General features: G+C 38.5%; 1 protein-coding gene across 2 annotated transcripts in view; it reads left to right on the top strand.

Moving 5' to 3' along the window:
• Nucleotides 1–14,902, top strand: part of LRRC69 (leucine rich repeat containing 69) — a 96,734-nt gene that overhangs the window by 59,678 nt on the left and 22,154 nt on the right. For both annotated transcript variants that reach the window (XM_024115925.2, XM_007116173.3), the window contains one exon: nt 12,306–12,407. In XM_024115925.2, the coding sequence (XP_023971693.1) occupies nt 12,306–12,407 (102 nt within the window). The remainder of the gene's footprint in view (nt 1–12,305; nt 12,408–14,902) is intronic.

The raw sequence follows: 14,902 nt of genomic DNA, 5'->3' as shown, positions 1-14,902 counted from the left end.
CAAAACCCCTCAAGCTGTATGGCATGGAAGAAAAGGGAAAAGAAAAGGAGAGAAAAAAAGAAAGTAAATGAACAGACAAACAAAACCCCAAGACAAATGGTAAAAGCTAAACTGAACAGACAAAAATCACATAACGAAACACACACCCACACTGAGAAAAAGAAATAAAGAAAAAGAAAAGAGAAAGCAAAAAAGAAGAAAGCAACCAAACCAATAAATAAAGCCAATAATGAAAACAAACACTAGAAACTAAACTAACAGAAACAAAAAATCTAAAACAAATATGCAGAGCAAACTAAAAAAGGAAAGAAAGCATAAAAGAAACACACAAAAGCGATAAAAAAGTAAAAACAAAAGAGGAAAATAAAAAGATAAATAGAAAACAACAAAGAAGTAAAGTAAAAATAGAAAAATGTAAAATTTAGTTAAAAATAAGACAAGAACAAAGCAAAACAAAGGAAAAAAGAAAAACAAGGGAAAAACACCAATTAATGAAAAAATACAGTAGAATAGGAAAACAATAAGATAAAAACGTATTAAAAATAAAAGCATAAAAAGAAAAGAAAAAGTAAATAAAAAATAAAAATTAAAAGAATAATAAAAAAAGAACAAAATGAAAAAAAAGAGAAAGTATATATAATAGTAATAGTAGTTATATTTTCCTGTGGCCTTGGTTGTCAGTGTCCTTGCCCCCACAGTGAGCCACTGCTATTCCCTGCCTACTCAGGAAATCCTCCAATACTTCTAAGTAGGTCTCTGGCCCTGCTGTGGGCACTGTGGGGCCAGCTCAGACTCTGATCTGTCCTTACCTCCCCCATGTAATTGCTTCCAAAGTCCACATATGCTCCCAAAGCCACAGCCTCGATTGTGGGAACACTCATTGTCTATTCATATATTTCACAGATGCAGGCTTTACCAAGCCAGTTGCAGGGGTTTAATCTGCTGCTCCTGTGGCTACACAGAGAGATTTCCCTTTGGTCCCCCAGCCCCTGGAGTTCAGCTTTGGTTTTTGCCCTGCCTCTGTCTGTTGGCCACCCTCAGGTGTCTGTTCCCTGCCCAGGCAAGAGGCTGTGTAAGCAGCGGCTGATTAGGGCTCACTTGCTCTCTCAGGCCAGGGGAGGGGAAGGAGGGATATGGCAGTCACAATTGGGATGGGCAGGGAGTGCCTGCAGCGACAGAGGCTGGTGTGAAGTTGCTACAGCCTGAGGTGTGCCTTGCATTCTCCCAAGGAAGTTGGCCCCGGATCGTGGGACCACCTCAGCAGTGGTGGGCTGCACAGGCTTCTGGGAAGGTGTGGGCAGTGACTTGCGCTTACACACAGGACACTTGGTGGCAGCGGTGGCAGCCATCGCCCCCCTCTCATGTCAGAGATAACGGCCATGGTTCGCGCCCACCTCTGGAGGTCACATAGGTGGTGCCCAGCTGTCTGTGAGTCCACGGAGCAGGAAGCTCCAATGGCGGACCCACCCCTCTCCTCATGCAGACCACAACAATAGATTCCTGACTCTCCGGCAGGCATGGGTTTTTTCCCGGACTCCCTCCCAGCTAGCTGTGGTGCACTAGACCCCTCAGGCTGTCTTCATGCAGCCAAACCCAGTCCTCTCCCTGGGGTCTGACCTCCGAAGCCCGAGCCTCAGCACCCATCCCCCACCCTCCCCGGCAGGTGAGCCGAAAAGCGTCTCACTGTGGTGAGTTCTGGTCGGCACTGATCCTCTGTGCAGGATTCTCTCCACTTTCCCTCTGCACCCCTGTTGCTGCCCTCACCTCTGGGGTTCCCCTCCCTCCCATCTCCGCCAGTGAGGGGACTTCCTAGCGTGTGGAAACTTTTTCTCCTTCACAGCTCCCTCCCAGAGGTGCAGGTCCTTTGTCTCTTTTTCTTCTCTCTTCTATTTCCCTACCCAGTTATGTGGAGAATTTCTTGCCTTTTTGGAAGTTTGAGGCTTCTGCCAGCATTCAGTAGGTGTTCTGTAGGAGTTGTTACACATGTAGATGTATTTTTGATGTATTTGTGGGGAGGAAGGTGATCTCCATGTCTTACTCCTCCACCATCTTGAAGCTCCTCCACCTTTCTCTATTCAAAGCACTGTTCTCACCAGGCTATAGGTGTGTGGGATTCAGGGAAAGGAGCTATAGGAGTGGAAGGTAGAGTGTGGCCATAGGAGTGAGAGTGAGTGGGTGAGTTCACAGTGTCTGCCTGCTTCTGAAAGAGTACAGTAATCTTGCTGTCTGTTGTTCTACTATCCCATACTTCTCTGGAGGTCTCTACTACCTCTGTGTATTGAGTTACCTCAATTCCATTTCTTTGTAGGAATTCTTCCCTGGGCTTCCATGTTCATCCTGCGTTGATGCTTCCTCCTTCACTTGATACTGTCTACACATAGTTTCTGTTCCTATGAGAATTTATCATCCTGTTTTTAAGTGGTTATTTATTTTCTTAAAAGTTATCTTCTTATCATTTCTAGGATTTGGCATGGGAGAGCGAGAGTGCTAAATGTGCTTCGTTTTGCCATCTTGAAACTAGAAGTACATGTATCAGTTTGCTAATAGATTTGCAGCATATGAAATTACCTTTATCCTTGTCTGGTAGAGCTTAAATGAAGCAAAGTAATGAAAAAATGGAAGACAAAATACTGGCTGACCCTAACAAGACTCTTCTGTTGAGAGAAAAGTAATAAATATGACTTGCCTACTTTATACAATGGACTACATGTTAGAATAGTACCTCATTTTTCTAGGATGCCTTATAGTTTACCAAGTACTTTATACATTCCTTATTTGATCTTTAAAATCCAGTGAGATGGATATTATTATATCTATTTATACATGAAGAAGAGGCTCAGATATTTGAATGACTTGTATGGAGGGATTGTGTGGATGAAATGGATTTGAAACCAGTCCCCAGCATTTGAGCCCAGTGTTTTCTCTATTCTACTATTAAGTATAGATAAAGTTATATGAAAAGCTTAAAAGAAAAGAATGTTTGGTTAAAACAGCAGTCACTTAAGAGAAGGTAAATAAAAACAGTCAAGAATCCCTTGAAACAGCGATATTTAATATGAATGAAGAAGAACAAAGATATATCAGGAGGAATTAAAGGTGTTATGCCTTTGAGAGACTTTATTTAAAACAACATTGGGGCTCATTTGGAAACCAAGGGTGAAGCTACAAACTGACGTTCTTTCTGCGGTTCCCATCATGAATCTGGTCACTCAAACTTTAATTTCCTGTCAGAATAAAAAAATAGAAGATCAAAGATCTCACAGTTGGTTTTCAGACCATAAACAGTTTTCACAAACTCTTTGAATATCTTTCTTCTAGTTCAGTGCTCTGAATTGTTGCCTGGTCTGAATAAATTTTAAAGTGGAATTTTTCAGTTTAAATTGTAGACTATCCCAGGGCAGAGGTTGGGAACTTTTATTTCTTTGTTACTGCCTTTTACAGTTTGCTTACTACTAATTTCTGCTTTTTCTCTGTAACCAGGTCTGTAAGGTTTAGAAATATGGTTGAAAAAGTGTCTCTAGATATATGGCTCCCCTATCCAGCAGAGAGGTACTAATTATATATTTTGCTTTCAAAACCTGAAAGAAGACTGTTTCTAAAGAGTGAGTGACTAAAGTTTGGAAGTCTTAGCTAGATTTAGAGAAGGAAGAGGTAGATTTTTGTGTTTTGCAAAGGAGGATTCACAGAAAACCACATAAGAAGTTTACTTTGAGCAATTCAGAGACATTAGAATTGTCTATCTGCTGATGGTATGGCAAGAGAATTCTATGATGTTGAGATTCATGTGTATGTTTTCTTTTGGTTCTTTGGCTGCAATTTAAATGGAGTTTAATTAAAGTTTCATAGGGAAGAGTAAGGAGGATCTCATGGGGATTCAAGCAGGGAATATGGTAAAGCTGGGCAGAGCTCAGAGATACTGGAGCAAGTGTGTGGTTCTCAGGTCAACAAGCTTCTGGGATTCTTAGCAGCATGAACTGTTAGTTCATCACACTTATTATACTGTTGGAATAATGTAGCCATATTCCAAATGCTTGCTCGACTTATACCTTGTTTCTGTTCCCCTTTAACTTCAATCTATACATAGACCACTGTGGACTCTCCAGCTCCTAGCCATAATAGTTGTTCTGGTCCAGTTTCCAGAGCTAAATGGCAAATTTCCATGTTTCTTGGTTCAAATTCCACAAAGAGTATAGGATTAGGCCAGGCTTTTGGATCCCAGATGATTGGTTCAGGCCTGTGATTAACTTTCTTTGGCTCAAGAACCAAGTCCCTGTTCAAGTGTCCAAGCAGTAGAATCATACCATGTAAAATCTGTAGAGAGCAGGGTCCTTGGGTAGGTGATTTCACGTAGAAAGTGTGTGTGTGTGTGTGTGTGTGTGTGTGTGTGTGTGTGTGTGTGTGTGTGTAGTAAGAAAAGTTTGGTGCTTCTAGTATGTTTAACAGACCTCAAATTCAAACAAGGCAATTTGATTTCTGAGTCTATCTTCTCTTTCTATAACATTTTGTATTACATACTAAGCCCTGTACTAAGAACTGGGCATTTAATGGTGATGAAACAAGACAGGGTCTCTGCTCTCCCCGTACTATAGGGGAAAAACATATTTATCAAATAATTAACATTATGAATGTATAATTACAAACTGAAATCAGTACACTAAAAGAAAGGACCACTGGTCTATGAAAGAGAAAAGGAGCCTGCCTAAACAGGTAATTTGGGAAAGGCTTCTTGGAAGGAGTGACAAAGGTCAAGTCTGAAGAATGAGTAGGAATCAATTAGATGAAGGAGAAGGACCCATTCCAGACAGAGTGAACAGCATATGGAAAGGCCCTGGTATGGGAGGGAACATGGATTGTTCAGGGAACTGGAAGGAATTTAAGAGGGGGCCATGACCAAGGAATTTGCTAAGGATTTTGATTTTGATTTGAAGAACAATGCAAGTCTAAAGGGTTTTAGGTAGGGGGTGACATAATCAGATCTGTATTTTGAAAAGATCATATTTCTGAAGTGTGGAGGACAAACTGGAAGGGAGGACAAAGGGAATGGGGTGGACTTCTGATAGACTTTTGCTGAAACCACTAAAGAAATGACAGTAACTTGGTCTAAGGTGGTGGAAGTTGGAATGGAAAGACCTGAACAGATTCAAGAGACATTTACGAGGTAAATTTAGAAACAGTTATGGGCTTGTGAGCTTTCTATAGTCTAAGATAGAAAACACTGGAAAAAGACCAACTCTAGGAGGGCAGATCATGAGTTCAATCTTGGACACAGTGAATTTAACATATATTTAAGACATCCAAGTGAAGATTTTGTGTAGGCAGTTGGCTGTAGGGTGTGGAACCAGAGTCATTGGCATAGAGATTTCATTGAGTCATGGAAATGATTAAGATTGCCAAGGGGAAAAAAAATAAAGTGAAAAGAGAATGTGCTAGGCTCAGGGGAGAACTATTTCATGGTTGGACAAACAAAGATGAGCCAGCAAAGAAAACATGGAGTTGTGTTGACTAGAGGAGAATTTCCAGCAATCACTGAGGGCATATTGGAAGTTGATGAAGATGAATTTATTGTGATTCTTGCCTGCCATAAGGTGTAACTGCAAACAGCACTTATTTTCTTGGGTACAGAGACAGGGAAAGCTGATGGCATGGATGACCCAGGCTTAGGTTTTGCTAGACAAAGAGAGTGAAAAGGCAGAATACCTGAATATTACATGTGCAATATAACTTATCATACTTTTTTTAATATAAGAAAGGATTTTAAAATTTTACATAATTCTGAGAAACACATATTGTATATACATATTTGCTCCCATTTCAAATATTTTTTTGGATGAATTCCTATCAGTAGAATTAACAAAGAGTAAAAACAATTTTCACTTTTTTTAGTGACATCGCAAATTTTCTTTTTTTGCAAAAAACAGATTGCCCCAATCTTGTTTGTATTGGGACAGTGTGTGTTCAAATTTTATTCTTTGCATTTTGACAGGCAAAATGAATGTGTTACCCAAATTCTTGGTTTTTATTACTCTCTCTCAGTTACTGTGTCTTGAGTAATTTTCTTTGGTTAAGGTACATAGCTCATGCATGTGAGAATGTCTTTCCATTGCCTTTGCACATTAATGAAAACTTGTCTGGTTATCAAATCCTTGGGTCATAAATGTTTCCCCTCTCAAACTGCTAAACATATGATTTCATTTTATTCTGAGTGTTAATGGTATGGACAAATCTGAGACCAAAGTGTTCCAAGAAGAGGGAAGTGCAAAGGTCCCAAGGCAAAAAAAGCTTGGAAAGAAAGCCAATGTTGCCAGAGGGGAGAGAGAAATAAAGAGAGAGGGAGAGAGAGAGGGAGGGAGAGGGGGAGGGAGGAGGGGGAAGGGGAGGGGGAAAGGAAGAGGGATAGGCGGAATGGTAGGATATAAGGTCAAAGAGATGGTACAGGGTCCAATCATAACAGAGTCCTGTAGGCCAACTTGAGGGCTTTGCATTTCATTTTGAATGAGAAATGAGATGGTTTCGAGCAAGTTAGTGCTGGATAGCTTTGAGCTAGTTACTGCTGTGATCTGATTTACATTGTAAGATCACACTGTTGGAGGTGGAACATACAGGGCAGAGTGGAAGCAGAGGCCTCTTCAGTTACTGGTTCTCAGGTGGTTCAAGGATAGAAGTGGGGTCTTAAGCAGGTATGGATGAGGATTGTGAGGCAATAACAAATAAGTCCTCCCAGATCAATTTTCCTTTTTACAATGATGTTTAAATCAAGAGGCTGAAGAGGATGCTGGAGCTACTGTCCCATCAGCTTTAAGGCCCAGGATATTGAAGGCAGGGAGAAGCATGAGCTTAAGGGCCTTCAGCTGCTTCTCCAGGGCCACCAGAATGAGGAAGAGGTGTGTGTGTGTGTGTTTGTGTGTGTGTTTATATACTGGGGGCTCAGTTATCTCCTTTCCTCCAGACTTCTGTTGGCTGCTTCTCTTCAACTCCCTCTGGGGGTCTTCTCTTGGGTCAACTATCCAGCAGATACTGAAGGATTCTTATTTTAGGTCACTTTCTGCCTATTTTCCCTCCCACTCATGCACAGTGTGTGAGAGAGGGGTTCCCACAACAGAGTTTTTGGCTTCCCTATATTCAAATGATATCATCAGCTGAATCACTCCACAATTCTAATTAGATATCAAGTTTATAATACATTTTCTTGAATTTCTCATTGGTCACAGATCTTATTCATGTCCTTTTTTTAGAATTGCCAATTATATATTTTTGGATGACATAGTCCCAACACTTAAAGCCTTACCCTCCTCACAAGTCAACTGTTAGCATATTTATAAATTCCAATTCTTGCTAAAGTGTAACCCTGTGAGCTTTGAGATGGTCTGAAGGGTCCGTGGTTATTTGGCATCACCTATTTATCAGTTCTGTTTTTGAGCTCATGTGAAATCTCAGCCTCCCTTCTCCTTGTTTACATTAACAAATTTCTTCCTAAATTAGCCCCCTTCTGATCTCCCTCATTACTTAAGGCTGGCCTGAAGTAATAGAAGGGCTTGTTGAACTTATACTTTGTTCCTGAGGCCTGGGGCTTTGCAGGAACACTTATAACAATTGACCAAGTCTGGAGAAGAAGGCCTTTGCAAATCTTGAGTGCCCAGGGAGAGTTGTGAGTTGTTGATTATTTATTGGGCCTCAGCTATGTACTAGGTACTGAATTTAGAACTAGCATTAAATAGTCACTTAAGATATAGCTCTTAAAGAGACCAAAACTGATAGATGAAGACAAACTTTTCAACAATGATTGGCCTCTTAGAATTTACAGGTGGTATGATTAGTTAGGCCTAAGGAGATACAGAAACATTTGAAAGAAGTTGCAGAAGCTTACAGGGGTGTTATTTTAGTCATGAAGAGATGATCCAAGAGTGGATTGAGTAATGGCATAGCATGAGTAATAATTGTAAGTTAAGACACAGGCCTTCTATGAGACCCCTAAGTACTACAGGATGGCTGGTGTATAAGGGTGAAAGTAGAGCTTACTAGGATATATGGTTGGAAAAACAGGCCAAGGAGAACCAAGTATGATATACTAGGGCTTTTGAATTTATCCTATGGACAAAAGGGAGCCTTGAAAAGTTTTAAGCAAGGTTGTATTATGACCAGCTTCTCATTTTAAAATACCACTTTGGCATAAAATGTTTGCACTGAGACCAATATAAGTACTATTGCAATAATTCCTGTAAGATGAGGGCCTCAGTCAAGCCAGAGGGATTAGTGGCTGGGTCAGGGAGTAGGAGAAGAGATTGTGCAGAGGTGGCGAGGAAGTGGGTGGATAGGGGGATGGAAAGAAAGGATAAATTCTAGAAGTTTTAAGAAGGTAGAATTGACAGGACATGGCAGGAGATTTGATGTGGGGAATGGAACAAGGAAAACTGGGGGAAATTAGAGTTCAACTTTTGAATGTTAGAATTTATGGTGATTGTGGGACTCCCATCTGGAGATGTCCAGTAGACAGCCAAATATTTGAGAACATTACTCAAGAAGTTGTTTTGTAAAGGTGGTCAATACAAACAACTTAGGCTCAAAGTTCCTTGATTCCTTGATTTTAATGAGCTTTTCAGGTCTTCAGTTCAGCAAACCACCATCACAGTCATGTCTAGATCACAACATCATCTTCAGCTGCTCTAAATATGAAGAATTAAAGTCCAGTATGGCAGTTTGACCCCTGGTTCCTCCTATGTTCCAGCTCTCTTATTGCTTTATAGCCATATCTTTCCTTTTAGATCACAGACTTCATGTCCCTCTATATCTTCTTTTACTCTTAGTCCATTGAAACTTTGTACTATTTCTTTTTCTATCTGGTCTAAACCATAAAGGACCCAGTCCAATTCAGTTACTTTTTAGTACGTATGAGCTCATGCTCTTGCTTTCTGACATACACTTCTGCCGATTCTTAATGTTGTATCTAGACTGCTGGGTGTTAAAGGAGAGCACACAATCTATGGACAGGGATTGCCACAAATGTGTGGTCCCTCAGCACCCCTGTATAATATTTTTGCTTGTCCCATGCCAGGTTCCTTTTCCAAAACCTATTCAATACTTTCACCACCTTCTTCATGCCTGCTTCCACATCGACACTTTGCTTCACAACTCAATTAGCAGATGGTCTTATTCTCTATTTCAAAGACAAAATTGAAGGGATCATGTCTGATTCCTTCACATCCTATTCCACACCTTCAAACTTATTCATGCCTGCATCTTTTCTTCTGGCCACAGAGGAGAGGATAATTCAAAGATGTTAATTTTCAAAAGTCTATCTGTGTTCTTCACCTGATTGTTACTCTTTCAATTATTCCTTTCTCCTCTAAATAAATTTCTCTATGTTGGTACTTACCTTCTACATGATCAAGTCTTCACGTTAAAAAAAAATAAAAACCCTCATTTGAACCTTCATTTCTCTCCAGCTGCAAATCCCCTTTCCAGATAAATGGTCAGTGAATGTTTATGACCTTATACCTCTAAACCAGGGTTTTCCCAACTTCAACACTCTTTTGGGCCTGATAATTCCTTGCCGCGGGAGCTATCCTGTGCATTGTAGGATGTTTAGCAGCATCCCTGGTATTTACTAAGTAGATGCCAGTAATACTGCCCCCTCCCAGAGTTGTAACAATGAAAAATATCCGTAGACCCTTGAGAGGGCGGGAGGGACAAAATTGTTCCCGTTGATATTAAACTCATAACACTGGTAGTTTGAGTAGGCCTGTGCAAAGAGACTCTGAAAAGCTGTAACAACATTTTATTAGCAGAAGAGATTATGCTACTGGAGTGATGACGGTAACAAAGAATATTGGTCTATTAAGAAGCTGGGCTGGCAGGAAACCTAGTAGTGCATATAGAGAGAAGGTATTAAAAAATGTTGCTCTGGGGAATATTCAGAGTGGACTTTGAGGGATTGTGTGACTTCAGGTTATTGAAACTTACCTGCTGCAAAACACATGCTAATGAATTTCTTTATTAATTGCTTTTCATTAAGATAATTTCTTTCTGATATATTATGTGTAGTAAGTTAGCAAGCTGGGTAACTCACTACCATGTTTGATGGAAGAACAGTGATAGGATTTGAAGGAAGAGAAACATGACCCCTAAAGAAAAATGTATGCCCTTTGAACTGTGGTCAACTTTGAAATGAGGTTCACATATGTTAATGCTTTTGCAGATACCAAGTTAGTCAAGTTTGTATCAGATTTTTATAAAAGGAATGTGAGTTAAGGTATAAATTATAGAATGTTATTCTTTAGGGCCAGAAGGAAAAAATGATGTTTCCATTAAGCACAAGAAGTGCTCTTTTCATTTCAGCACACCCAGCACTGACTTGTGGCTACCATTAGGTTCAACTCTCTAGGTTGCTCCTTGTTGGTGGATAACACAGGAAACTGAATTAAGAAAGTCAGAATGTCTGTAGGTGATTCCAATGTGGCCTTAAACTCTGTATTTTATTTTAAAATCTTGTCTATGTTGTAGAAATTTCGTGAGACATTTAGACCTAATGACATGATGCCCTGGAAAGATGTTTTAAATCAATTATTTTTAATTTGTTGAGTGCTGTGTTTCAAACCATGGGCTGAAATCAAGGAAATCTCTCTAATTCTTCCATAACTGTGAGGTGCAGTGGTGTAGTGGCGCTACCTCATCCTGGCTCACAAGAACCAATTTTCAACATCTCTTCCCAACTCTGTGTTCAGTGACTGGAATCAGCTATGGTAGGAGTATTTACACTGTAGAATCAAAGCATGCCACAAATCAGGGCATTTTTTTTTTTTTTTCTTTCCAGAGAACTGTTTTATCTGCACACCACTGAAGATAGGTCTTATTGTCCCCATTTCACAGCTGAAACTAAGTCTCAGAAAAGTAACTCCCTAAATGAGTTTAACTTTGAAAACCACATGAGTTCAAAGTCATGTGAACTCAAGGGAGTCAAGGCGTAATTTTTTTTTTTTCTGTTGGCACAGTTTTTGTTTTTATCCTGTTCTTCTTCTTCTTCTTTTTTATTTTTTTTGGCATATAGTTGCTTTACAACGTTGTGTTAATTTCTGCTGTACAACGAAGTGAATCAGCTATATGTATACATATATCCCCTCCCTCTTGGACCTCCCTCCCACTTCCCCTGCTCAATCCCACCCATCTAGGTCATCACAGAGCACCGAGCTGAGCTCCCCGTGCTATACAGCTGGTTCCCACTATCTATCTATTTTACACATGGTAGTGTATATATGTCAATCCTAATCTCCCAATTCATCCCACCCTCCCCTTCCCTCCCCTATATCCACATGTCTGTTCTCTACATCTGCATCTCTATTCCTACCCTGCAGATAGGTTCATCTGTACCATTTTTCTAGATTCCACATGCATGCATTAATATTCAATATTTGTTTTTCTCTTTATGACTTGACTCTGTATGACAGTCTCTAGGTCCATCCACATCTCTACAAATGACCCAATTTTGTTCCCTTTTATGGCTCAGTAATATTCCATTCTATATATGTACCACGCCTTCTTTATCCACTCATCTGTCTATGGACATTTAGGTTGTTTCCATGTCCTGGCTATTGTAAATAGTGCTGCAATGAACATTGGGGTATGTATGTCTTTTTGAATTATGGTTTTCTCAGGAATCCCACTGCTGGGCATATACCCTGAGAAAACCATAATTCAAAAAATATAATATGAATATAAGAGAATTCCTTTTTTTCTACTCAAGGGTTAGAATCCAGCTGAATTTAGGTTTTCTTCATAGAAGATCTAATATCCTTGTGAATTGTATATTTTTCTTTTTTCTTTTCATTGTACACAACAGAGAAATCAACTCTACTTCAATATAATGAGAATTTTTTGATGTTCCTCTGTTTCCCTTACCTTCCTCACTGATCATAAATGAATGGATCATAAGACAGTATTTGAGACCTAGATTTTGGTGTATACTAGAGTGTTACTTTTCACCATACTTGGTTCCTAACAAACGTATTATTTGCAAACTGTTCCCAGCATTTGATTAATTAACCTCTCTTCTATTACTAACAATTCTCTGATCCTGAACAACTTTTCTCATCTATCTAGTATGGGAGATGTCACCAGTGACCTCTAAGGTCATTGCCATCCATGCTAACATAAAGATTCTTATGCTTCTAATAACTAGAGTATACCTTGCTGTTAAAATACTAATGTGGAATATGTCATAAATAAAGTAATTTTAGTCTAATTTTATTGAAGATGTAGGCTCAGAAATGAAGTTTATTTTGTTGTGTAGTGAAGTTTTTATTTTGTTTTGAAAGTTTCAAGATCTGAAGCTGAGGGAGTTCTACTGTGAAGGAAACCCACTGTTCCTGAAGCAGCCGGTTAATGCTGTAAAACACGAGGACATCTGGAGTCTACAGGTGAAGCCTTATAGCATTCACACAGGTCTTCAAACTAAAGCCATGATTTAAGTTTTAAAGAGTTTTCTTCTAAAGCATTCTTGCCAAGCCATCGAACGATTCATACAACCATAATCCGTTGGCATTGTGGACCCTAGTCATAATCTTTGTGACTTGCTTGCAGAATCCAGTGTAAGTCTATCTGATTTCCAGAGTGACCAAATTTAGAGACATTTAAACATTTTATTGGATGAAAACATTTTGTTGAAAACAAAGGAATTTGTTTTCACTTTAACCTCCAAGTATTTTTTCAGTATTATCTAAGGATACATTTGATTAGTTCTTACTGGGGTTTTTTGTCTCTTCCATCCCCTTTTCACTTGTCCCCATTCCTAGTGGATAAATGAATATGATCCAGAAATTGTGTTCCCTTTACTCAACACGTTGATGATATTAAAGGAAGGAATAGGGAAATACATTACAAGACTCTCTTTGTGTGTATTTTGGTGATAGATGAGTTAAAGATTTCAGATCTTTCCACATTTGAGTATGAGTCTCCATCGTGAATTTGGACTCCTCAGGTCCTTTTAGGTCTATAGCTGAACATGCAGAATTGTCTTAAAACTTTCAAGAATTGCATAGGATTCAAGTTGCCTGGTTACAGGAAACAACCAACCTTGTTTGACAGTTTAGTTTAAAAAAATAACATTTTCCCCTTATTGCACAAGTAATATATGTTTAATACAGCAAAGTAGAAAATACAGATGAGTGAGGAAGAAAATATTAGTTATAATGTCATACTTATTTTAAAAATTATTATAAAAGTAATACAAACTTATTTAGAGAAATTAGAAAAAAGGCAATAGAAATTGATTTAAAAAATACTCAGAAATCCAATATGCAGAGTTACAATCACTGTTCTGTCTGACATTTATTCTGCTAGAACTTTCCATAAATCCAGAAGTTTCTGTTATCAAAGATGATTTCAAACTCCACATACTATTTAGAGACTTGCTTTTTTTACTCAAACTATTGTGAATATCTTTCCAATCAATAAGAAATATATCTATGACATCTTTTTTGATGAATACATAATAATATTCTGGTATATGATTACACCATAATATTTTAAACTACTTTCCTACTGTTGGCTGTTTAGATTATTAATAATTTTATAACTTTTGGGCCTTTATAAACAAGGCTACGATGACTGTCCTCTTCTTATGTCTATATTTTCCCTGTGTGTGAAATTGCTGGGCCAAAGAACTTTCATCTTTTAAGGTCTGATTAGCTCTTTTCAAATTCTTTTCCAGAGAATCAATCTATATTTCCACAAACAGTATTATTTCCCACTCTCAAGTCAAAAAAAAACTTACTTGACGTTTAATTGTAAATGATTTTAAAAACTGAAGTATTTAATTTGTTTAATTCCTTATAACCTAATTATCTTCTTGAATCAAGTATTTCAGAATAGTAGTAGTAAAATAATAACAATAATAATAATAGACAACTAACACTTATTATGTTTACCATGGGCAAGGCATTGTTCTAAGCACATAACAGGAATGAACTAATTTAGTCCTCCATTAACCCTTGAAAGGTAGGTACAGTTATTGTCCCCTTTTATAGATAAACTGAGACTCAGAGAGGTTAAATAACTTGTCCAAGTTCACAGAGCTAGTAAGTTTTGGAATGCTGAGGCCATTCTAAGCAGTTTTGCTCCAGACTCCATGCTGCAGTATTGCCTCAGAAAGGGGCTGCCAGAAACTGAGGGAAAGGGAAACAGGGGTAGTCTCTGGTTGGAAGACGTTCTGGTTTGTGGAGGGGAGTGGATGAGCTGTTAACCCAATGTGGCAGGTGTCTTACAGGGAGCACTTGAGAGCAAGAATGTTACCTAGTGCCTGGGACCCAGGAGCAGGGTGAGAGAGCAATATTTCTTCCTTCTCATTTCAAAACTAAGGACCCAGGAACACAACAGTTTTGGGTTTTTGTTTTATTTAGTAGAAGTAATGATTTTTACTTACAATATATAAATGACTTGGGTATTTTTGAAAGTATCTCTAAGAATTTTTCTTAGAAAGGTGATAAATTTATTATACATTTTATATTTGTACTTAAAGTAAAAGTCATTTCTACTGGATATTTGGTTAACATTACTGATTAAATTACTTGGGCTGTCAAAAAACTATAGGGATTGTTTCAGGCTCTGTATTGGTTAAGGTTTTTTAAAGACTTTTCCTCACTTCAGAGATTTGTGAACTAAAATTTAATATTGATAACTACATTATAACAAAATATTAGCTAGAATATACTGCATCAGCAGATGCCAGCCTGGGTTTTACCTGTGTTATGTAATTTAATTCTCTGAACTCTATGTGATAGTATTGGGAAAAAAAAAAATCCCTGTTTTACAGGTGAGGTATCCAAGATCAGAGAAGTTAAGGACTTGTCCAAATAGGGTCACAATAATAGGTCACTGAGCCAGGATTTGCACCTATTTATCTATCTGACTCTGA

This window comes from Physeter macrocephalus, chromosome 15 (assembly GCF_002837175.3).
Source record: "Physeter macrocephalus isolate SW-GA chromosome 15, ASM283717v5, whole genome shotgun sequence".
NCBI classification, from domain to species: Eukaryota; Metazoa; Chordata; class Mammalia; order Artiodactyla; family Physeteridae; genus Physeter; species Physeter macrocephalus.
This window is presented reverse-complemented; position numbering and strand designations above follow the sequence as displayed.